This window comes from Papaver somniferum, chromosome 1 (genome assembly GCF_003573695.1).
Source record: "Papaver somniferum cultivar HN1 chromosome 1, ASM357369v1, whole genome shotgun sequence".
Lineage (NCBI taxonomy): Eukaryota > Viridiplantae > Streptophyta > Magnoliopsida > Ranunculales > Papaveraceae > Papaver > Papaver somniferum.
Window position 1 is genome coordinate 193,027,784 of NC_039358.1, and position 24,270 is coordinate 193,052,053.

Sequence of the window (24,270 nt, forward strand, 5' to 3'; positions counted from 1 at the left end):
AGTGAATGTTTAATAAAGGACGAAACAGAGAAGAAAAATTGTAGAAAAGTATTCTCCACATCTTTGAAAGGATTATGAATTTATGATGTCTCTGTATAAGTTAGAATGTTAATTGATCATTTAGGTACTAATTCTTATTTACCAAAAAGAAAAAAAAAAGAAAAAAAAATTTGGAACATGGCACAGAAGTATGATTAGAGTTTGGAAAGCTAAACTGATCAAGATGGGGTATATATGGGTAACCTTCGATCTAACGATCACATCAAATTTGTTTGAAAAAATTACAGGCTATACCACTAATGCAATTTGTTTGAACAATGATCGAAGTCGTCCAGATGAACTAATGGAGAAACTATTGAGAGGAAGATAGAAAATTTGGGTTCCTTAATGGTGTTTTTCACTGAGAAAGAATAATTTAAAAGATATACATAGAGAAAACTTAAATCTTGCACATATTTTTGTTCCCCCACTTTTTTTTGTTCCCCCATTTTCCGGTTTCCAACATAGTAATAATTTATTTATTACTATGTAAGATTAACTAGAGTTAAGTGTATGGCCAATAAGGGAGGAATGTGCACCCGGGTGAAGAAGGGGTGTACATAGATGGACTCAAAATAATAACACAGGGGTGAACAATACCTTTAGCCACACATAAATATTATACTCAAATCTTTCTTTTGTCGAAGGAAAAAAGTTCGTCCTGGGAACAAACAGTAGAAACCCTAGAGAGAGATGGATAGGGTATCAAGCAGAAAATCCAGAGACGAAAAAGAGAGAGAATCAAGTCACCACAGTGATAATCATCGCGATCGCGATCGCGATCGAGATCGAGATCGCGATCGAGATCGAGATCATAAGCACCGAAGTAGTACAGATGTGAGTGATTCTGCTTCTCATAAAAGGAAAGAAAGAGGCGAAGAAAGTGAAGAATACGAGAAAAGAGTTAGGGCTGAAAAAAGAGAGAGAAGGAAGTTTGAAGATAAGGATGCCGAAGACAGGGATTTGAATGGAGCTTATAAAGAAAGTAGAAATTATGATGAGGAAGATAATAGTAGTAGTAATAATAATAATAATAGAGTGGAGAAAAGGGAACGAAGAAGATTTGGGGATAAAACTGAAGACAGGGAACGGATGGGTGGTGATAATGTTCAGAGTAATGTTTCTACCAACGGGAGCGGTTCCATTGCTGCTGCTAATGTAAGTTTTTTGTACTTCCTCTTTGATTTGTTTTATTTTGATTTGGTACTTAGTTTCAAGTGTTTTATTGTGAATTAGATGTAGGGTTGGTCATAACTGATGGAAATGTGATTGAAATATCGAAACCACGTTACTTGTTGCATAATTGTGCTGCAGTGCTGGTATACATGGGGTAGAAGTTAGCTCGTGTTCACCAACAATAGCAGTGTAGCTTGCTTGTTTGGCCTATGTTCTGTTTATCAGGCATGTCACTAATTTGGAGCTGGAGATCTCTGTAGTAGCTTCCATTTGGGTGGAATATGATGCTTATAGTGTTAGTTTGGATTTAGTATAATTTTCATCTGAGTGTCCATTCCAGTTGTATGATTTTCTTTTTTTTTTCTTTTTCGATGTGTTAAAAAGCTGTTTTTATAGCTGAAGAGAAACAACCGACGTTAGGTTATGTTTTAAGTTGAGAACAGGGTTGATGCGGTTCATGAAACTGGAAAGATGAAGAGCAAATATAACAAAAAAAAAGTAGAGTTGTTATTTGTAATTAAGTGGGAGATGTATGCAATTACGTATCATTATTCTAATTGTTACACAAGCCATATGTAAATGAATGAAAATTATTATATAGCTTAGCTGGTAGTGTCTTGCATAAAGCTTAAGTATTAGTTTTAAGTGTGAAACAAAGTTGTCTCACCAAGTTGACTCATGTCACTTTTTCTTCTGAGCTGTACCTTGTATAGGCTAAGGGATAAGGGTTATTACGCGAAGATGTTTTCCTGAAAACTGTGGGTCAAACCCTGCTGATCAAGCAGTGTATACTATGTCTTCATTGCTGGTCTGAACTTACTATGTGAAAGAAGACCATTGACAGTGGTGTGAATAATTATTTGTAGAGATTAATTACTCTTTTATAATGCTTCAATAGAATTGAACTGGTGCTTAGTGATCAATTGCTTTGTTGTATTTCTCAATTTTCTACGCCGGCATTAATTTGGATGGGATAATCTTCTTAGTGTCAGTACATAAGAATTGGATTTGGATTATTTGAGTTTAGTGATTTTTACTTTGAGTTGTGTTTTTCATTTTTGCAGGGTGCATCTCTGGAACCACACCAAATGACATCAAGGATTGGCCAGGATCACCCCCCTCCTTCCAAGGTATCTTCAATTTCTACAACCAATGAAAATAAGGGAGTTAATATTACCAGATCTCATGAGGTTCCTGGAAAATCTAGTACAGATGGGACAACATCTTCAGCTGCTACCAAAAGTGGAAATCTGTCTCTTGGGGCTTTAGAAAAAGCAAAGAGAGCGTTACAAATGCAGAAGCAATTGTCAGAAAAGCTAAAAAAGATTCCACAGGTAAGTTTATCAACCTTTATTTGTATTTGGCGATGCCTTCAGTTTGTCGTATGGATTTTCCTTTTTGACTAGTCTTTTTACTGCATTTTCATTCGAGCTTGTTGTTTTTGTGTTCACGACTCTTGAGTAGCAGATCCTTAATTTTTGTTCTCCTGGTGTATAGTTAAAGAAAGGTACTACACCAAGTTCTGATTCAACGCTGTCCATGGGATTAAACAAGGAGGTAGATAAAGCCCCAGCGTCGAGCGTGCCCCCTCCGACTGCTACACTAGTATCCCCACAGCCAGGTAATGCAACTGTCTCTGTTGGTGGCGTAAGTTCACTTCCTGGACTTGCAAATGTACCAAACATTGAGGCAGTAAAGAGAGCACAGGAACTTGCTGCGAAGATGGGATTTCACCAGGATCCAGAGTTTGCTCCTCTCATAAACATGTTCCCTGGGCAGATGCCAGTAGAGATTGCTATTCAACAAAAACCACCAAAAGCTCCTGTTCTACGTTTAGATGCACATGGTAGAGAAGTAGATGAACATGGCAATGTGGTTAATCAGCCAAAGTTGACTAATCTCAGCACCTTGAAGGTTTGTTTTCGCAGTGTCACTCTTTTGCCTCATTGGTTTGGTCTTGAATTGTTGTTCTCATTTACTTTCTTGGTCAATAACAACTGATGTTACTCATCTCTGTTACTTGAATGCGAAATCCCAGGTCAACATCAACAAGCAGAAAAAGGATGCATTCCAAATTCTGAAGCCTGAATTGGAGGTGGATCCAGAATCAAATCCTCACTATGATGAGAGAATGGGTATCAACAAGGCGAAACTGTTGAGGCCAAAGAGAATGAATTTTCAATTTGTGGAGGAAGGTGTGTGGTCAAAGCAGGCAGAGATAATTAAGTTCAAGGTTAGTACGTTAGACAAGAAACCTTTTTATCTGTTTTCTTATTAGCGGATTATTTGTTTGACGGTTCTCCTTATTATGAGTCATCATCTATATCTAGAACCAATTCGGAGAAGCACAGGCAAAAGAGTTGAAGACAAAACAAGCACAGCTGGCAAAAGCGAAGGCCGAGCCTGATATCAACCCGAATCTGATAGAAGTATCCGAGAGAGTGATCATCAAAGAAAAACCAAAGGACCCAATCCCCAAGGTCGAGTGGTGGTAAGTTGCTACTGCTATTGTTACCAATGTTGCTGTTATTCTTCTTTACTTTTGTTTTTAAAGTATACTCAATGACATTTTTTACTGATGTTCTTATAATATAAATCTTGCATGTATCAGGGATGTTGTGCTTTTGCCTTCTGGGAACTATGGTGACATCAGCGGTGACAGCATTACTGAAGACGAACTAAAAATGGATAAAATCACAATATATGTTGAGCACCCTTTGCCAATTGAGCCCCCAGCTGAACCTGCCCCACCACCTCCCCAACCTTTAAAGTTAACGAAGAAAGAGCAGAAGAAACTGCGTACCCAACGGCGTCTCGCGAAGGAGAAAGATAGACAGGAGATGATCAGGCAGGGTCTGTTGGAACCCCCAAAGTCGAAGGTCAAAATGAGTAATCTTATGAAAGTTCTTGGATCTGAAGTCACACAAGATCCTACGAGGCTTGAAATGGAAATTAGGAGTGCAGCTGCTGAGCGTGAACAAGCCCATGTTGATAGGAACATTGCACGTAAGCTCACACCTGCAGAACGCCGTGAGAAAAAAGAGAAGAAGCTCTTTGATGATCCAAACACGCTTGAGACCATCGTTTCTGTATATAAGATTAATGATCTCTCACACCGGCAAACTCGATTTAAAGTTGATGTTAATGCTCAGGAGAATCGCCTAACAGGTTGTTTGGTGATAACTGATGATATAACTGTTGTGGTTGTGGAAGGTGGCAATAAATCCATTAAAAGATATGGAAAGCTGATGCTTAAGAGAATAAACTGGGCTGTGTCTGTCAGAAATGAAGAAGAGGACAATATGGATGAAGATAATGACAAACCAGTGAACAAATGTGTGCTTGTGTGGCAGGGCAGCGTAGCTAAATCAAGTTTCAATAGGTTTGCTGTTCACGAGTGCAGAACTGAAGCTGCTGCTAGGAAATACTTCGCTGATGCTGGGGTTGGTCACTATTGGGACCTTTCTGTTAATTTTGCAGATGAATCTTGAACCAATATATTTCCTCTGTTATCTAGTTCGGGATGAATCTGCATGAGTATTATAGGCTTATTTTTGTTTGTCTAGAAAAATGCAAGTAAAACACAAGTTTCATCTTCCTTAAATCTGATGTTGCTACTGAAGAAATCCTCATCTCTTCATTAATTTTGCATTTTGCTCTCTCAGACCAGTATTTCCCTGTTTTTTCCCATAATATCAGACAAAGTTCTCCAAATAATCGCATGAGACACTGGCTTAATCAGCTTAATCTAATTGCTACTTCGTTTGCAGCCAGATCTTCCAAGCAAGTTTAATGTCCTAATCTAGGTTTTATCCAGCAATCATGGAGATCTAAAACACAACATCAGCGATTCAGCATATTCGATTTCTGAAAGGACTACGCAAAAACTAATTAATCTGATCCGGACTTGATTGCTGCAGCATGATGATCCGGACTTGATTGCTGCAGCTCTTTTTTGAGAATGAATCAATCATCAATGTTATAAAAAGGTGTGGTGTTTGTCTTTCTAATCAAAGAGTCAAAGAGTAGACAAGATTAATCCGGAAGGCCCATCCCGCAGTCTTTGACTTCGACGGCCAGAAAAATTTCAGTATTGTTACGTGGATGTACGTGGGTCAACAGAATATGGGTTGGGTGCTGCTCGGGGCTATCTGAAGTCGTCTAAATATTCTACGTTGTTCCTGACCGTTGATGTCGAGCCTTAAAATAGTCTTTTCCACTGTGTAATATCTGACTCACATGAAAGTTAGTTTTTTTTTTTTTTTTTTTGATCCTTCACCTCTCCTCTCGGAAATCAAGTTCAAAATCTAAACAATGGCGACTCTTTCACTGGACGAAGAAACACAAAAGAAAAATCATCTTTTAGGTCTTAAAATTGCAGCCCTAATTTTCCACCTTGTATCTCTTTGTTTTTTGAAGCATATCCACCTTTTATCTCGGTGTTAATTTGATACTAAAAACCCATCTTTTTAATTCAATGATTTTTTCAGGTTGATCTTTTTTTTTGTTTAGGTTGAATTTTAATTCAGTGATAGCGTTCTTCTAAAAGATGAATTTCTGTAGAAAACCATTTGTGAAAGTGAAGATGGATGTATCCTTTTAATCTTCCAAGCGAAAGAAACCCTAGTTTGGGATTGTTTCTTAGCTCTGTTCTCTGAGGACTGTAGTCTTATGATATGTCTTTTTTTTATTTGTTTTGTTTGATTTCTCCTTCACCCTCTCATCACATGAATTGATTTTCACGATTTTGTTCATCAATTTGGGGAAGGTAAGTCTAGCGTACGTATTCTCTCATTCTACATACCCTATTGTGCTTATATGATTTCTTAAAGCTCAGGTTTTTTAGGAAATTGGGTTTATTAAGATTTAGTTTGTGCTATATAATTTAAAGCCCCGGGCTACCCGATCAAGCAATGTTGCGCAAAAAAGATGATAGTATTCCCTCATTCTTCGTACACTGTATTATCTGATTGCTTTGACAATTCCTAATAAGCTAAAGCTCAGGTTTTCCTTGGACTTGCTATGGAGCCTGTTTATGAACGTGGCAATATATCTATTTCTATTGAAATTACTGTCTAGGGCAGAGGATTATAATTCCGTGCTTATGATGTGTATTTAGTACGTATGCTTATGCTTATGCAGAACTGCTCAAGAAAGATGATCTAAAGATACCAGCATGGTTCTTCTTTAGTTCTAAGGATGGTGTGAATGTGGGATCAATTGCACCACTCCTCTATTTATTCATGGACTGCTTATGTTCATTCAGAAGGTATCACCACCATTAGGCTTAGTCCTACGGGTGCTAATCTAGCAGCTAGATTAGCAATCCACGTCAGCTAGATTAGCAATCCACGTCAGCTAGGACTACTTCCTAAGTCCTATGGGAGTGCTAATCTAACATTTAGATTAGCATCCCACGTCAGCTGGGACCACCGCCCAGCGCTGTTTGGTTCAGCGCAACCAATTTCAGCCGTCATATCAAATTTTGTGATTTTTGTGATCCGTGTGATTTTTGTGATTCTTGTGAGCGCCGAACAATTCAACATAAAGGTGATTTTTGTGGCGCTGAACCATTCAGCGCTTCAATCTCGCTGCTACTTCACCTGCGAGCACATGCTAGGAGAGAGAACTAGTGTTAACTTTTAGGCCACACTTTTTTTTTTGAATTGCAACACTTAACTGCTAATCTAGCAGCTCAATCTAGCCCATAGGACTTAGTCTTATACTTTGTCCTCCGGACATGATTTCCTTCAATGTTTTTGTTAAAGTTTCGGACTGATTATTTTCGTTATGTTGTTGATGGGTTTCTTATGCCCCTGCATCAGTTGTCCTTAAAACTTTCTTTTACACCAACTAATCAAGGTAAGCTTGAATTTCCGAAGCTCTATTGGCTAGAGCTCATAGACCGAATGCAAAAACTTTTTTTAAACACGAAGTCTTGCATGTTGCACTATTGCAGGTCTTCAGAGGCTAATACGGGAGCATAGTTCATATTCTCGATGACTATAAATCATCTATGAGAATAGTGGTAAGTTACAAACTTGACATGTAGTATTTTGATTCTAATTTATTCTTTTAACTTAATAGAACAGTAAGGCATCATTTGACAAGCTTTGAACAATTTAATTACAAAGGCTTAGAGAATTGATTATGCAAGCTAGTTTTGTCTACATTTAGCTCCCTTCACTTAGACTTGAAGCTTACTCAATTAGTTTAAAGATTAGCAAAAGAAGACTAAACTCTAATCACCACTCACCCGCTTAAACTGCTAAAGTAAGCGGTTGTCTGTACAAAAATGACACCATCCTTAGAACAGAAGAAGCTAAAAGAGAACAAATTACTTGCAGCAGCTGAGATACTCTATGTTAGGGAAGCAATGAGTATATGATTATTCTTTAAGACGATTAACCCATCTTTTCAGTTTTGTTTCTAGAGCAATTTTAGTAATATTACAAGTTTCGAACTTGGGTAGAATTGATTTGCCATATTTTCCGTAAAACAACAAGAATATCCAAGTATTGCAAGTTAATCAGTATAAATATATTCATTGTATCTCTATACGTAATTCTAAACTGTTTGAACAAATCCAAAAACATTAACTTTGGGTGGTCGAATAGGAGTCTTCAGACACTAGATTTACCGGGTGTTAGTTACTGGATTACCTTCCTCTGCTTTGGTGGCAACATATGAAGCTTAGCATCTTTTACTCTGCTGTGTTTCGATTGTTTCAGTTTTGAAAATTATGATTTTAATTTTTTTGGTGATATTTATCATTGTTGACAGTGGATTTCCTCTTTGGTTTCATTTTTCAACGGGATTAAGCTTAAGCATGATAGTGAGCCATCCAAGATGTTTCTTCTTTACCCTGTCCAGATGCCAATATTTACTCACAGCACACCAAGATTTGTCCCTGTTGCGAATTTTCAGTTGCAAAAATTTTGCAACAATTTATCTTTATTACAAAATTCACAACTGTTTATTTATGTTACGATTTGCAACAGATTGGAGTTGTACGCATACAACTCGTGAGTGTGCGTTCCTACACTTTTAGCTGACTCACCATTCAGCCCATTCAGATACTCGGAAAAGCTGACTCGATTCTCTATCTTTTTTATTATCGATTACAGCCTCTCATTGTCTTTCTCTCTCATTCTGCCTCGCTATTTTCTCTCTCTTTCTCCTACCAGTACCATCCAAAACCCAGTTTAAATCATGTTTTTTCTCATCTCTCAGCGGAAATTCTCTCGATCTTTACCTCTATCAGAAAAAATAAATAAAATCATTTGATTCAAATCGTTCAAATGAAAACCTAGGTTATTCATCACTGTCTGTTGCATCTTTTGGATGATTATCTATCAAATTGAAAACCAAAATCTAACCCCTAACCCTAGATTTACTTTAAACAGATGTGACGTTTTTGATGAACGAGTAGATCTGGCTTGGATGATAATATTCTCTATTGTTATTGTGTTTCTAGGTTGTAGCTGTTGATATTTACGAAAGGGGGTAATCTTATTGATGTATTGGTTGCTCTAAAGCTTTAATCAACGTTCTGCAATCAATTATGGTGGTTAGTATTCTGTGAGTTTTTCTTAAAGTTAGGCTTTTTTGAGTGAGAACATATAATCAAGCAATTGAGCTTCTGTTGCTTTGTTTTTTTTTGTTGTTGTTACGATTTTTTCTTGATTTTTTAGGGTTTTTATTAGTTATTTATTTGGTTTTTGTTGTGAGAGAGAAGGAGGTACTGCTGGTGCTGGTTTACTGGTCTTAATGGCGTTTATGTTTGATAATAGCTTTGGGGAAGTACAAAATACATGTGAGATTTTGATTTTAGTGATAAATGGGTTTTCATTTTTCTGGGCTTTTATTCCTGACTTGATTGAGGTATACCCGAATTAATTTGGGTATACCTAATGAGACGAAATCCATGTCATTTAGAAGTAAAACAGGCCACCTCTTAACCATGTATTTTCTAAATGGCTAATATACCCTTGTTTAATTAACACTAAAAAATCTGATAGGTTAATTAATTGAGTTTAGATTAATTAATTGGGTAGATTAAAACTTTTGAAATTATGAATTTAAGTTATGAAGTTTTGTTTTTGATTGAATTCATGTGGGAAGATTTTTGATGAAATTTTTTTCTTTCGAGAATATTTCAACGAAAATGGAAGCATACTACCCAAACACTTCTAATAAGAGGATTGCAAAGCTGATGTACGAAATCATACTCAAAATTAAAGAAGAAATTAACACTTTCAGTTCTGAAACTATGAAAAGTCGGCAAGGTCGACGAATGAAGAAGATGCCGACTAACTTTAACCGGCAAGGTCGACGAATAAAGAAAATGTCGACTAGCTTTGGCCGGCAAGGTCGATGAATGAAGAAGATGCCGACTTAATTATTTTTGACACACAAGAGACTGTTGTAAATGCTTCACTAGTCGACATCTTATTGATTTCTTACCTTGTCGGCTATCTTATAGTCGGCAAGGTCGATAAAAAAATACCCCGCCGACTATAGGATTTTTGACATACTGATAAAGGTGTTACAGATGCATGAATAGTCGGCAAGGTATTAATTTAATAACCTGCCGACTGAACTATAGTCGTCAATGTATAAGGATGGATACCGTGCCGACCCTGTAAATGCTAATTTCAGATATGAAAATTCGTCACGATATTCAACCTAGGAAGCTACCGACTAGTATTAATCGGCAAGGTCGACAAAAAATTACCATGCCGACTAATACAAGTCGGCAAGGTCTACAAAAACCATACTCTGCCGACTTTTGTAAAAGTTTGGAATCATACAGGATTTGAGATTGGGTATGATTTCGTACTCAATCTCAACCCGCATATAAATTTGTACTCGGTTTGAGATTGGGTACAAAATCATACCCAATCTCAAATCCCGTAGCCAAAAAAAAAAAGTTTCGTTTTGATTTTTGATTTCATCACATTGGGTTAGAATTGAGTTAGAATTTTGAAGATAGATTTTGAAAATTATTTGGGTGATTTATTTAGATGATCAGTCGACAGGGTATTAGTAGTAAGGTAATTTGGTCTTTAAGCATCTTTTAGACACCCCTTAACACACTACCTTGGATAGGAATAAAATGGGTATATCCCAATTAATATTGGTATACCCCAATTTGGCCAGGTTTTTATTCAGAAATTAGAAATATAGCTCATTTTTCTTTGCTTGTTAATGGGGTTCTCTTAATTTTTCTGGGTTTTGATTCAGAAATTAGAAATGAAGCTCATTTTTCTGATTTTGATAGTGGGGTTCTCTTAAATTTTCTAGGTTTTGATTCATAAATTAGAAATCAAGCTTCTCATTTCTCTGAGTTTCATTTTGTGTCTATTTTAACATTGTTTGACTTTGAGTTTAGTTGGATTTATCTAGGTTATGGATGTGATGATCTATATTCAGAGTTACGGAGAGCTTGTGTTGCTCCTCTTGTTGATGTTGGTGAACGGGTTTCTTACTTCCCTCAAGGTCATATGGAGCCAGTAAGACTCGTCATCTCTAAACTGATTTTCATTCTTCATTCTTCATCCATTTTGTGTTTTTCTGATGAAATGTTGAGCTAATTCGGTACATTATTTGGGGGTTGTTTTGCTTTTTATGTTAAGCATCAACAGATAAAAAATTATTTCAGAGAATTCTTTTGTTTACTCTACCTTCAAAGATTCTTTGTGAGTCGTTCATATCGAATTACTGGCATGTATTAGTCTTTGGTTCTTCTCTATGTTTAGATCTTTTTATGTTATAATGTCTAGTATGATGCTAATTGGACTTTGAATATTTTGTTGTAGGCTGAACAAGAAACCAATGAGATTTATGCAAGAGTGACTTTGCAATCAGAAGATGATGTAAGGAATCAATCAATCTCTCATTGAAGTGTTTTTCTTCTTTTGTTGATTTTGTCGATTTTGTTTACTTATAAGCTTTTCGTTTGTTGTTTGTGTGTTTTTGTTGCATTTTAGCTGAATGAACCTAGTAGTCCTGATCATGTACACAAGAACCACCAAGAAAGGGTGTTCAATCTTTTTGCAAGATTTTGACGGCTTTTTATACTAGTACTCATGGATGGTTCTCCCTTCTTCAGAAACATGCTAATTAAAGTTTACCTCTGTTAGTAAGACTTGTTTCATTTTATTTTTCCTCTTAGGTTTTTGTTTTTTGTTTAGTCTGGATCTAATTCTGCGAGTTTTTTTTCACATTTTGTAGAATATGACCCGAGAGACACCAACTCAGGAATTGATTGCGCAAAGGATCTTTATGGGTTTAAGCATATTTTTAGAGGTATGTAGTACTAGCAGTAGTTTATTCCAAATTCTGATAATCATAACATAAGCTAATAGCGTTTAGAAACGAAGAACAAAATATAGATATAACAATTATTCGTGTATCATGGAAGCCCATACTTATTTGTCCATGTCCTTGCAAAATTAGAATTTTATTGCATACAGAATTAGAAAAAAGAAAACCAGATCCAATGAACCATAGTTTTGGTCTAACCACTGTTTCAAAGAAGTGTGTTATAGTTAGGCCATAAATATTCAACATTTGTCCCGAAATGGTTGTTTAGGCGTTGTTTTGAAGACAGTGGTTTATGTATTACTATTCTGTATCATTAACCTTAATGAGTTTGGCACTTACTAAAGTGATACAGAAGGCCTTCCATTACGAAAAACAACAATTAGGTGTATTATGTTGCTTGCTAATTGATTTGTTTGTCAATTGGGGATCACTATCATGATTATGACTAATTGTATTAGCAACTCTATGAATTCATCTTGCAGAAGAAAAAAACAACGGTTGCTGCTATTGCAGGTTGAAAATGTTCAGCATCCTAAGAGTGAAGGATTCTCGCATGTATTTACGTTCAAGGGTTGTGCCTGCCTGGTAATTCTATTTAGTTTTACCAGCATTTTTTTTAAGCATCCAACAATTATCCAATCGATCTGGGCTGGGGTTATGAAATTCCTAATTGAGTTATTAATTGCGATTTTTTTGGGGGGATTTGGAAGCACGTGGTAGCTATTTATTTGTCCTCCTTCTTTTAGTAGATATTCCCACTTCTTTACGTGTTATAAATATTTTTCTTTTGTTACGTAAATTGAATCTGTGTTGTGGTTGCTGATGTTAGTTTCTGGGTTTTATTTGCAATTCATATTTATCAATTATTCCATCCGTCCCGCTATTAAGTGATCTAGTTCAAGTTTGCACAATTTTCAAGACAACCAAGGGGAAAAATATTTTTAAGCACTTTTTACAATTATACCCTTATGGATAATAAATAGTGAAATTTTGAAATGATTTATCTCTAAAATTACACCACGGATGTTCTCAAATTTTGTACCATTGAAAAGCATTTTAAAACACCTATTTAACAAATATAAACATGACTATCAAATTATGCATATTTCTTATAATCAATTAAAAAGATAATTTTAGAAATATCACCTTGTTTAGTGATATAAATCACTTAATGGTGGGACAAAATCTAAAAGTAACTAGATCACTTATTAATGGGACGGAGGAAGTACTTGATTTAACCGATTACTAATTACTTGTACTACTATTACTTTACAATGTTTGGTTATCTTGTGCTACCCATGTCCAATACATCTTTAACACTTCCAATCGCTTTGAGTATCGCTATTTTGCCTGTGAGCCTAATTGACACATAAACATGAAAAACATACTAAACGTCTCCATTGCCATCTTGACTGCCAAGTATTTGTTTTACGTAATTCTTACAAGAATGACTCGTCTAAAGAGTTTGAGTAAAGTAGGCTATAGTTTGGTGCATTTTCTTCTTCCTTTTCTTTTCCATGGATAGTGAAATCATATGCTGATGAGCGTCGTTTACTCAACAAAATAATAAGATGTTTCCCACTAATTAACAAGTAATAAAACGGTAGTAAAGATCGTTCTCACGATGAGTAATTCAATTGATATGTTATCTAAATCAGCGAGAATATAAAATAAGGATAAAAAGGATAATAAGAAAAAGATAATGAAGAAATCCTTCGCCGTTACTGACCGTCAACTCAACGGTGTACTCGTGTATCTCTTGTTAGAATCAATTGTCACCAACCGTAAGAAAGCAGGTATGCTTAGCTATCACCAAAACTACTTGTATCACCGGATACGGAAGCGCTCGACTACCGGATTCTATTTTAAAGAAACACCTTGAGGTTCGCTTACAAGATGTAATTCCCCGAACGCATTAAGATTTATGAATTTAGGTTTGATCCCAGTAGTTAAACTCTGTACGCTCGGTCCACTTACTGGTGTTGTCTTTATTCGCAATTGCTCCACAGAATCCCCCGCAAGGTCTTGCGATTTCTACTTGTGTAGGAGATAAGCGACAATCACGTATCGACTCAACTCTCTACTAGCATTAGAATGATTAATAGACTAATCTAGTTGGCCACCCAAACCAATCTAAGAATCAATCATAAACCTTCGATATAGTAAAAACAATCCACAATGATTAACTTTAAAACTTGAAATAAACTTGTAAAAATTGAGCTTCACAATTAGAACTTTGAATTCATCCTTAACAATAAAAGAATATAGAAAAGAGATAATTCTCCCCCCCTAAAGGGAAAAAAAACGGTGAAAAGAAGATATGACAAATTGTCTCTAGGCTTCCTTATATATAGAGTTTTGTAACCACTTCTTGAAGAAAACTAGGAAACCTAATTATGTCTCGTGCATCAAACCTCGTGCAAAGTGGCTTGCCAAACTCACATAAACACCAATATCCCACGTCCAAAGTCGGGTTGTGTAAAGAATTTCAGCCCAAGCTAATGGGCTTTCGCAAACTGTTAAGTTCAGCCCACTTTTTCGTTATTGGCTTGTCAATTCTGTGGAACTGACAGCCTATTCTCAGTTCCATCTTCCCCTCGTATGCTCTGGTGATCGTGAGTTAAAGTTACGGACTTCGCTTTTCTTATTAAACTCGGCCAAGCTCTGCCTGCTCCTTCTTGCTCCCGACTCCTCCATTGCTTCCCGACAGCATTGCCATGAATCACAGGTGAGAACACCACCTTTCTGTCTAGCTCCAACCTCGTCTCTTACCAAGTTCGACCTTTCATCTCTTTCCATCGTCACAAATCAACCACCAACCATCTACGTCATTAGCAATTCCCAGCACCATCGATCACATGAAACTTCTCAATCTCTGACATCGCCATCACTGCTATACTCCTCCCTGAACCATCGAGTCGAGAACCTCTTCAAATTAAGTTAATCACCATCACCACTTCATCGTCGACTGCCAATAATGGCAGCAACTCCATTCTATCATCGATACAGTGTTCCATTCCTCTCCATTCCCATCACTGCCATGCTCAGGTTCTCTTTGATCACTGCCCCTATACCTTGAACCCACAAACTCAGCCATACTCCTCCATCGTCATTGCCTCGAGCTCCATCAATACCTTAATCCTTGTATGATCCGAGTTTTCTCAATCGACAACAAACATCGAGCTCCATTAGTTCATCGTCAGCTCCTTACTAGAACCCAACTTCAAACGTCCATTTCCCTGATAACCTTCCTAGACGAGATTCTTCTTCCTGACTTCTTCATGCTCGATCTCATCATCACTGCTGTATTCATCTTGCGGTCATAAACCCTCACAGCAGCACAGCTTTTTCCCTTATCGATCATTACCAGCTCGACTGATTCCCATCACTCATCTCCGGCATTCCCTGTTCAACAGTCAACTCGAGCTCCTCCATATATTCTCTTCCCAGCTGGTCGAGCATCCAACAGTCCACAACATAAGTCAATTTATCCATCTTCACGATATCCAACCACAGCAACCCTAGTCTCCATCTCCTCCTTCACTGCCAGTAAACCCAATATCTCTCTTTTCTCGATCGATTTCTTCTCATGACAACCAACAACGACTATCCCCTGTTCATCATTGAGCATCATCACCAATGGCAATTCTGCAAACACCTGCTGAGCACAATGAAGTGATGTTGCTGTGCATCAAGAAATCTTCTTCCCCTGCCAGTTCAATTCAGCACAAACCCATCAATCAAACACACTCCATTCACCGCCCCTTATCAACAGCTTCAGTTCTTCTTCCTCTTTCTCGGCATAAGACTAACCCATAATACTCAACAAATAGCCTGTGTTCTCCATCGATGGCAGCAAACTTGGTTTGTTTTCACTGCAATACTTCAGATTAAAACCACCACAGTTCATGCCATAATGCTATCCATACAAACCCTGTTCACCAATTCACCAATTCCAGCTCTGAGATTGCAGCGTCACCCACTAAGCTTTGCCGTCGTGAACTCTTGGTTGCAGCTCTTGGTTCTCAACTGAGATGAAATGGTCGTAAATACAAGAGAATCAGGTGGGCTTTAGCGAATTTAGCGGGTGCCTATAATAAACCCCTTCAGAATCAAATGACTGCCTTCTTTGGCTGTCTCCAATAATTCGCAATGGATTTCATCTTGTTGTTTCTTAACGCCCCCGCGAATGCCCGTAGTCCATGCCGACAATTCTGCCTCTTTTGTGGCCAATTAGATGATTTCTTGTTTTTTTTGGGAATAAGCTCCAAAATTCCCATAAAATATAAAACAAAGCTAATAATGCAATTTCACAAGAAAACTAGTTAAGAAAGCATAACCAATCGATACTTAGAGAGATGTTTTTAGACACATATCAAATTCTCCCATACTTAGACTTTGCTAGTCCTCGAGCAAAAAAACAAAACAACTCCGTGTCGTCGAGGCTACGGTTAATTTTAGCATAAATAACAAGCCTTTAAACCTCTAGGTGTCCCTAGTGGACGAGTTATAGTCTCGTGAAAGTTTACAAGAGGTGTACTTATAAAACCTTTTACTCCAAATTCCAACTACCTGTGAAGAATCTATGAACGAATCCAAAATGATTACAGGAGGAGGTACCTTGAAAATCCAATTCATATATAAGTAACAAAGCTTTACTCAGAAAGTCGAACAAACCACAATACTCGGAATCTAACAAACCACAATCACACATGAATAGATTAAGAAGATAGATATAGAGATCGATGGTTGTGATGTTGACTAAAGTGAACGGTGTTTCCCATATCTGTCTGAAGGTCACTGCCAAGATTAACCTATGAATCCTAATGGATTGAGATACTGGTCTGAGTACTAATATCAACTCAACTGGCATATACAAGGGAACCAGTGATCGATAATCCTAATTCTAGATCAACTCGACTGGTAAATACAAAGGAACCAGCGGTCGATTTATTAATTGAACAATAATAATAACTTCTTTTTTTCATTTTTCACTTTTTTTTTCTTTTTTATTTTCCGAATTGACAACATGATTAGATCTTTTGGATCCAAGAGTATGCTTCTTATCAGCAGATTACATGGTAATTCCCGTGGATCCTGCGTTCCACGCTTGTTTAAGCGACGGAGACAGGGAGAACACACACATATTGCTATCCAAGTGTCATTTTTTCATTCATTTTTCATTTTTTTATATATTCTGGTTGGTCTAATTGGTCTGGTCTGGTCTCTCTTTTTTTTAGTAACTCAATCACTCTATTTCATCCTAGCGGTGATAACAATTCGATGTTAGTGACCCACCAAATCACTTAGAGAAACAAAAAGTTTGTAAAAATAAAAACAGAAAGTGATATGGTGACGATTCCGAGATATGGTAACAACTATCATGTTATTTCTAACACTTGAGCTCTGTTTTTTAGTTAATGGGTTCCTCAACTCCTGCAACCAAGATGGTTCCATCCACTTATATTATCTAGCGTCATCCTGAAGGCACACGTTTCTAGATTTTGAAGTTTATCATGCATTTTTTTTTACTAAAGCATCAAACTCTACAAATTATATACAAATTACATAAATTGATACTCCAACTCATAGCTATTTCTGAACAATAGAGGATAAACACTAAACAAGCTATTTAGTTGGCATCTAATCCCGACTCAGCTAATATATACCTCATTGTCAAGAAAAAATTCCATCTACTTAGAAAGGCTAGTGTTTATTCTAAATTGTTCAAAAATCTCTAAAAGCTAGAGTTTTGTGTATACGTCAATTTTTTTCTTATTATACCCTACTCCCACACTTAATTCAAACATTGTCCTCAATGTTTCAAATCATTGCAAAAAGAATAAGAGGAATACTTGAAAAAGACAAGGAAGTAAGAATTGGAATTGTTCACCTGATTGACGCATACGAGAAACATTCAAAATAGACTCCCCATATATCAACAATCTGAAAATTTGAGGATCCACCCACAGAACAATCTGCATATATAACAAAAGCTTCACACGAGTATTAGCAAATAGTGGGAAAATTGAAACTATCATCCCACGAGAGTCACCCCAACACTTAGTCTTTTCCACACTCGGAAGTGTATACAAAACATAAGTGGAAGGCACTTCTATTCGTTCCTCTTGGAAAACCTGCATGGTGTTAGACTTAAACGCATATGATAGATACTTGGAAGCAAGAAATTCGGAAAGAACTTTAGAAGCACATAATTCCAGCCCCAAATGAGGTATTTTCCTAAAAGATGGATTACCAACTCTATGAGAAACTACTTCAAGTTTGGGAGGATCATCATTAGATGGAGATTCATGTAAAGGGTTAGACAAACCTCGCATAATCTCACGCATTACGGGATCCACAGTACTTCTGAAAAATTCCATTGATTCTCCTACATCACAAGTATCACAATTCTCATTCAAACTCTTTACGAGCCATTCTTCATCAGTTTCTTCTATATCCAAGTCCTCCTAATTGGAAAAGAAATCAGAATCTTCCATAAGCAAATTGTCGTAATCCTTATGTGCTTCATCACAAGTTGACTTCTCATTCAAAGTATTCAAAATCTCTGAATTAGGGGTGTTATTCACAAAGAAGTCATAATTATCATCGCTCTCATACACAACATAAGTCTTACCATCAATAATTGTAGTGTTTCTAGACTCAACTTCTTCCTTTTGAATAGGAGAATGATCATTAGAATCATGAGTTGAGATAGCATCACCATCATTATAAACATTTTCCAAGGGTTCATTATCCTCAGAATCTTCTTCTTGGGGGTCTTCTCCATTATCCACACGGCGGTTAACCTCCATATGTATGGCCCTAGAAATTGCTTGAAGAGTCTCTTCCGTTGCTCCCTCTTCTTCCAACTGCTCATATTGTCTAAAGAGTTTCTTTATGTTAACACGTTTTCCGCTACTACTCACAATAGGTTCTTTAGACCACGTCTCTTCCCTTTGAATGGGTGAAAGATCATAAGTACGATCCGAGACAGGTCTAAATACACTATCATATGTTTCACTTGGTACGAAACTCGGCACGTTGGGAGTTGAGTTAATCTGGTTCTATGTACATCGCAAATGCATAAATTCATTAGGCATCTGCAAGAAACTAGATTGGAACGCATGAAAAGTATAACTACCCCCCCATCCTTGTGATTGCCCACTTACATAACCACCAAAAGGTTGTTGCGATGTATGAGAAAAATCACAAGGTCTTGTAGAATAGTCATCATAACCAAAAGAGTGGTTTTGATTGTATCCCACATATGGTTGGAAGCTATTGTAAGAGTGAGATTGAAAACCAGAATTATTACCATAGTATGCTTGGTCTTGTGAACCATATATGTTGTTCCCAAAAGGAAACATCTTGAAAATTATGCACACACGCAAACAAGTGATTGTTGCACCTGAAAATAAAATTCTAAGCAAACAAATTAGCAAAAGCTAAAGATAAAAACTAAATACAAAAACAGAAAATCAAATAATAACTCAAACTACCGACTGCTCCCCGGCAGCGGCGCCGATTTTGATGAGCGTCATTTACTCAACAAAATAATAAGATGTTTCCCACTAATTAAAAAGTAATAAAGCGGTAGTAAGGATCGTTCCCACGAGGAGTAATGCAATTGATATGTTATCTAAATCAGCGAGAATATAAAATAAGGATAAAAAGGATAATAAGAAAAAGATAATGAAGAAATCCTTCGCCGTTCCTAACCGTTAACTCAACAGTGTACCTATTTATCTCTTGTTAGAATCAATTGTCACCAACCGTAGGAAAGCAGGTAGCTTAGCTATCCCCAAAACTCCTTGTATCACCGGATACGGAAGCGCTCGACTACCAGATTCTATTCAAAAGAACCACCTTGAGGTTCGCTTACAAGATGTAATTCCCCGGACGCATTAAGATTTATGAATTTAGGTTTGATCCCAGCAGTTAAACTCGGTACGCTCGGTCACTTACTGGTGTTGTCTTTACTCACAATTGCTCCACAGAATCCCTCCGCAAGGTCTTGCGATTTCTACTTGTGTAGGAGATAAGCGACAATTACGGATCGACTCAACTCTCTACTAGCATTAGAATGATTAATAGACTAATCTAGTTGGCCACCCAAACCAATCTAAGAATCAATCATAAACCTTCGATATAGTAAAAACAATCCACAATGATTAACTTTAAAACTTGAAATAAACTTTTAAAAATTGAGCTTCACAATTAGAACTTTGAATTCATCCTTAACAATAAAAGAATATAGAAAAGAGATAATTCTCCCCCCTAAGGGGGAGAAAAACGGTGAAAAGAAGATATGACAAATTGTCTCTAGGTTTCCTTATATATAGAGTTTTGTAACCTCTTCTTGAAGAAAACTAGGAAACCTAATTGTGTCCCGTGCATCAAACCTCGTGCAAAGTGGCTTGCCAAACTCACATAAACACCAATATCCCACGTCCAAAGTCTGGTTGTGTAAAGAATTTCAGCCCAAGCTAATGGGCTTTCGCAAACTGTTAAGTTCAGCCCACTTTTCCGTTATTGGCTTGTCAGTTCTGTGGAACTGACAGCCTGTTCTCAGTTCCATCTTCCCCTCGTATGCTCTGGTGATCGTGAGTTGAAGTTACGGACTTTGCTTTTCTTATTAAACTTGGCCAAGCTCTGCCTGCTCCTTCTTGCTCCCGACTCCTCCATTGCTTCTGGACAGCATTGCCATGAACCACATGTGAGAACACCACCTTTCTGTCTAGCTCTAACCTCGTCTCTTACCAAGTTCGACCTTTCATCTCTTTCCATCGTCACAAATCAACCACCAACCATCTACGTCATTAGCAATTCCCAGCACCATCGATCACATGGAACTTCTCAATCTCTGACATCGCCATCACTGCTATACTCCTCCCTGAACCATCGAGTCGAGAACCTCTTCAAATTAAGTTAATCACCATCACCACTTCATCGTCGACTGTCAATAATGGCAGAACCTCCATTCTATCATCGATACAGTGTTCCACTCCTCTCCATTCCCATCACTGCCATGCTCAGGTTCTCTTCGATCATTGCCCCTATACCTTGAACCCACGAACTCAGCCATACTCCTCCATCGTCATTGCCTCGAGCTCCATCAATACCTTAATCCCTGTATGATCCGAGTTCTTCTCAATCGACAGCAAACATCTAGCTCCATTAGTTCATCGTCAGCTCCTTACTAGAACCCAACTTCAAACCTCCATTTCCCTGATAACCTTCCTAGACGAGATTCTTCTTCCTGACTTCTTCATGCTCGATCTCATCATCACTGCTGTATTCATCTTGCGGTCATAAACCCTCACAGCAGCACAACTTTTTCCTTTATCGATCATTACCAGCTCGACTAATTCCCATCACTCATCTCCGTCATTCCCTGTTCAAAAGTCAACTCGAGCTCCTCCATATATTTTCTTCCCAGCTGGTCGAGCATCCAACAGTCCACAACAGAAGTCAATTTATCCATCTTCACGATATCCAACCACAGCAACCCTAGTCTCGATCTCCTCATTCACTGCCAGTAAACCCAATATCTCTCTTTTCTCGATCGATTTCTTCTCATGACAACCAGCAGCGACTATCCCCTGTTCATCATTGAGCATCATCACCAATGGCAATTCTGCAAACACTGCTGAGCACAATGAAGTGATGTTGTTGCGCATCAAGAAATCTTCTTCCCCTGCCAGTTCAATTCAGCATAAACCCATCAATCAAACACACTCCATTCACCGCCCCTTATCAACAACTTCAGTTCTTCTTCCTCTTTCTCGGCATAAGACTAACCCATAATACTCAACAAATAGCCTGTGTTCTCCATCGATGGCAGCAAACTTGGTTTGTTTTCACTGCAATACTTCAGATTAAAACCACCACAGTTCATGCCATAATGCTATCCATACAAACCCTGTTCACCAATTCACCAATTCCAGCTCTGAGATTGCAGCGTCACCCACTAAGCTTTGCCGTCGTGAACTCTTGGTTGCAGCTCTTGGTTCTGAACTGAGATGAAATGGTCGTAAATACAAGAGAATCAGGTGGGCCTTAGCGAATTGAGCGGGTGCCTATAATAAACCTTTAGAATCAAATGACTGCCTTCTTTGGCTGTCTCCAGTAATTCGTAATGGATTTCATCTTGTTGTTTCTTAATGCCCCGCGAATGCCCGTAGTCCATGCAGACACTTCTGCCTCTTTTGTGGCCAATTAGCTGATTTCTTGTTCTTTTTGGGAATGAGATCCAAAATTCCCATAAAATATAAAACAAAGCTAATAATGCAATTTCGCAAAAAAAACTAGCTAAAAAAGCATAACCAATCGATACTTAGAGAGATGTTTTTAGACACTTATCATATGCATGTATGTACTGATGTATAAGAATGTTACTTCTTTGCTTGTTTACTATCTTTGTTTTGCTCATTTACCTTTTGTGTAGTATGTTTATGCTTTTTGTTTTAATCTTGACAGTTTTAGGCTTGATCCTGGTTGCTAAAACCAGAAGGGAACGTAATTACACATCTAAACAAGTTCGTGATGTAGGAAGGCCATATGCAGTTGATGCCATGAGGTTCTATAATGTTATGTAATTGTTTTTCACATTCGGAATTTCAGAGATTGTAGTTTGTTGAGCTCGTAAAATGTTGTCAGTTAATAATGTTCATTCAGTTTCAATTGTTTTTCATAATATTGTTGGATTGATTTGATTTCTGAATGAATAGGGGTAACTTGATTTTTTTACAGGGGACTCTAATTTTGGCCTGGTTTTGACTGGTCAAAACCACGATTTTTGTGATGTTGCAAAAAAATCGCAACGGCAGTGTGCTGTTACGGTTTTAATTTCGCAACTGCTACAAACTATTGCGACCTCCTAGTTTCGAAACTGTTAGAAACTGTTACGACAAATTTACGTCACAACAGTTGAAATTGCTGCGACTGATCTTCGTAGCGGTTACAAGACGTTGCGAAAATTTGCAACATCGACTTTCGTAACAGTTCAAAACTATTGCAACCCCGCTTTGCAACTGAACAGCGCCGTTGCTAATTACTAAAAAATGGTTTAGTCTGAAAATCAATTTTTTTCTTCGAATTTGTTGTTTTGAAGGGAAATACAAAATTCACAGCCAAAATATGTGGTGTTAAGATAATTACCTATCAATTAGGTCGTAACAATCCCTAATGATTTTTGGATTCCCAACTTGGATGAGTTTAATTGTCTCCTTTGCTTCTCTTAAGTTGTTTTGTAAATAAATCCCTGATATCTGTATCTCTGAGAAATTAGCAACCTGTAACATTCACAGTCCATGGGTATCCAACTTTCATGTACTAGTGATGTGGTTTGGACAAGTAAACCTTCAGATAACTCTGTGAATAAATAGGTAAAAGGAAATTGATGGTGGAATGCTCGCTGGCAGGTAAAGACTTGAAAGGATGGTGAAGTAAGATCAGATATAATTCGAACTCGACTTGATGCTTCAGAAATTGTATGTTCTTTAACTTCAGTTTCTTAGTTGTTTTCATATTAATCTTTTGGAATAACCATGCTCATGGAGAAGTGATTATTTGTTAGTCTAGGGCTAAATACTGAAATCAGTTATATCTACCATGAGACGAGGGACAAGGGAGAGCTCCCAAATTTACCATGAAAGTATTGTTGGCGGCGTCCATAAATGTGGTATTCTTCAGTTGGTTTATAGTTATGTTATAAATGAATTATCTACTCTATTGGCTTTCACTGTTCTCCATGACTGCATGTAGCCGGCTCTCTTTGGTAAAACTAGGACCAAAACCTTCTGATCTATAGTCTTTTCTGATCATTTTTAAGGTAGCTGATCCTTGATAGAATCCTTTCCAATTTTCTTTCTTGATAATGGTAGATGTAAGTGTTTCTTGGAAATTAGGGGTGGCTGTTGGATCCGTATGGAAATCTGTTGTAGTATACTTGACCATAGGCTTCTCTAGGATTGTACTTGGCATGGGAAGTTCATCTCGGCATTTAGGTATATTTTGACATTTCCACTTTTAAAGTTTTTTAGGAGAAGATCTTAGTTCCACATCAGGTAACTGTGCATCACTATTTTTCGCATGTAACTACCTGCTCCAGTAGCTGCAAATCCATGATCATTTAGTTGTTCTTTCAAGTGACGAGTCCACTATACTTTTTGTTAGAGTATGGTCTTTAAAATGTGTGAGTTGTGTCCTGTATCTGTAATTGTGAGCGTGTGAAGTGTATGCTGTGAGCAACTGACAGCAACATGTATAGTGTACGTTAGCCACCGGCTCAGGTGGTTAACAGATTTTCAAATCTTATAAAAACACATAAACTGTGTGATTGACTCTGTAATGAAACTTGAGAAGAATTGTTATCAATTGAAATCAGAGAGAGTGTCAAACGATCTCATCTCTTTCAACATGGTATCAAATACCTCTTCAAAACCCCAAAAGAAAATTCAAATTTCTTATTCAATCTTCACCATCTTCAAATTACAATGACATATTACAATAAACATATCCCTTTAACCTTCAAAACATCATTAAAATTATCAAATACGAATTATTCTCTGTGGAAATCTCAAATTGTTCCACTCTTACGCAGTTACAATCTCTTTCGCTTTGTTGATAGATCGTTTCAAGTCCAACGAAGTATTATCGTCGTACTTTAGAGGATGGTGCTAAAATCATCAATGATGCAAACTTTGTTGATTCAGATACAGA

The 24,270-nt window shown here is 37.3% G+C and overlaps 1 protein-coding gene across 2 annotated transcripts; it reads left to right on the plus strand.

Annotated features, from left to right (window-relative positions):
• Positions 1 to 670: 670 nt before the first annotated feature.
• Positions 671 to 4,879, plus strand: LOC113310711 (protein RDM16-like). 2 transcript variants are annotated; one of them, XM_026559473.1, is made up of 7 exons: positions 1,122 to 1,197; positions 2,280 to 2,345; positions 2,428 to 2,549; positions 2,713 to 3,129; positions 3,254 to 3,448; positions 3,546 to 3,706; positions 3,827 to 4,879. In XM_026559473.1, the coding sequence occupies exons 3-7, from the start codon at positions 2,508 to 2,510 to the stop codon at positions 4,704 to 4,706; spliced, it is 1,695 nt and encodes a 564-aa protein (XP_026415258.1). In that variant the 5' UTR covers positions 1,122 to 1,197; positions 2,280 to 2,345; positions 2,428 to 2,507; the 3' UTR covers positions 4,707 to 4,879. The 2 variants fall into 2 exon arrangements, with proteins under 2 accessions (XP_026415250.1, XP_026415258.1); XM_026559465.1 differs by having other exon boundaries at positions 671 to 1,197; positions 2,280 to 2,549.
• Positions 4,880 to 24,270: the final 19,391 nt, after the last annotated feature.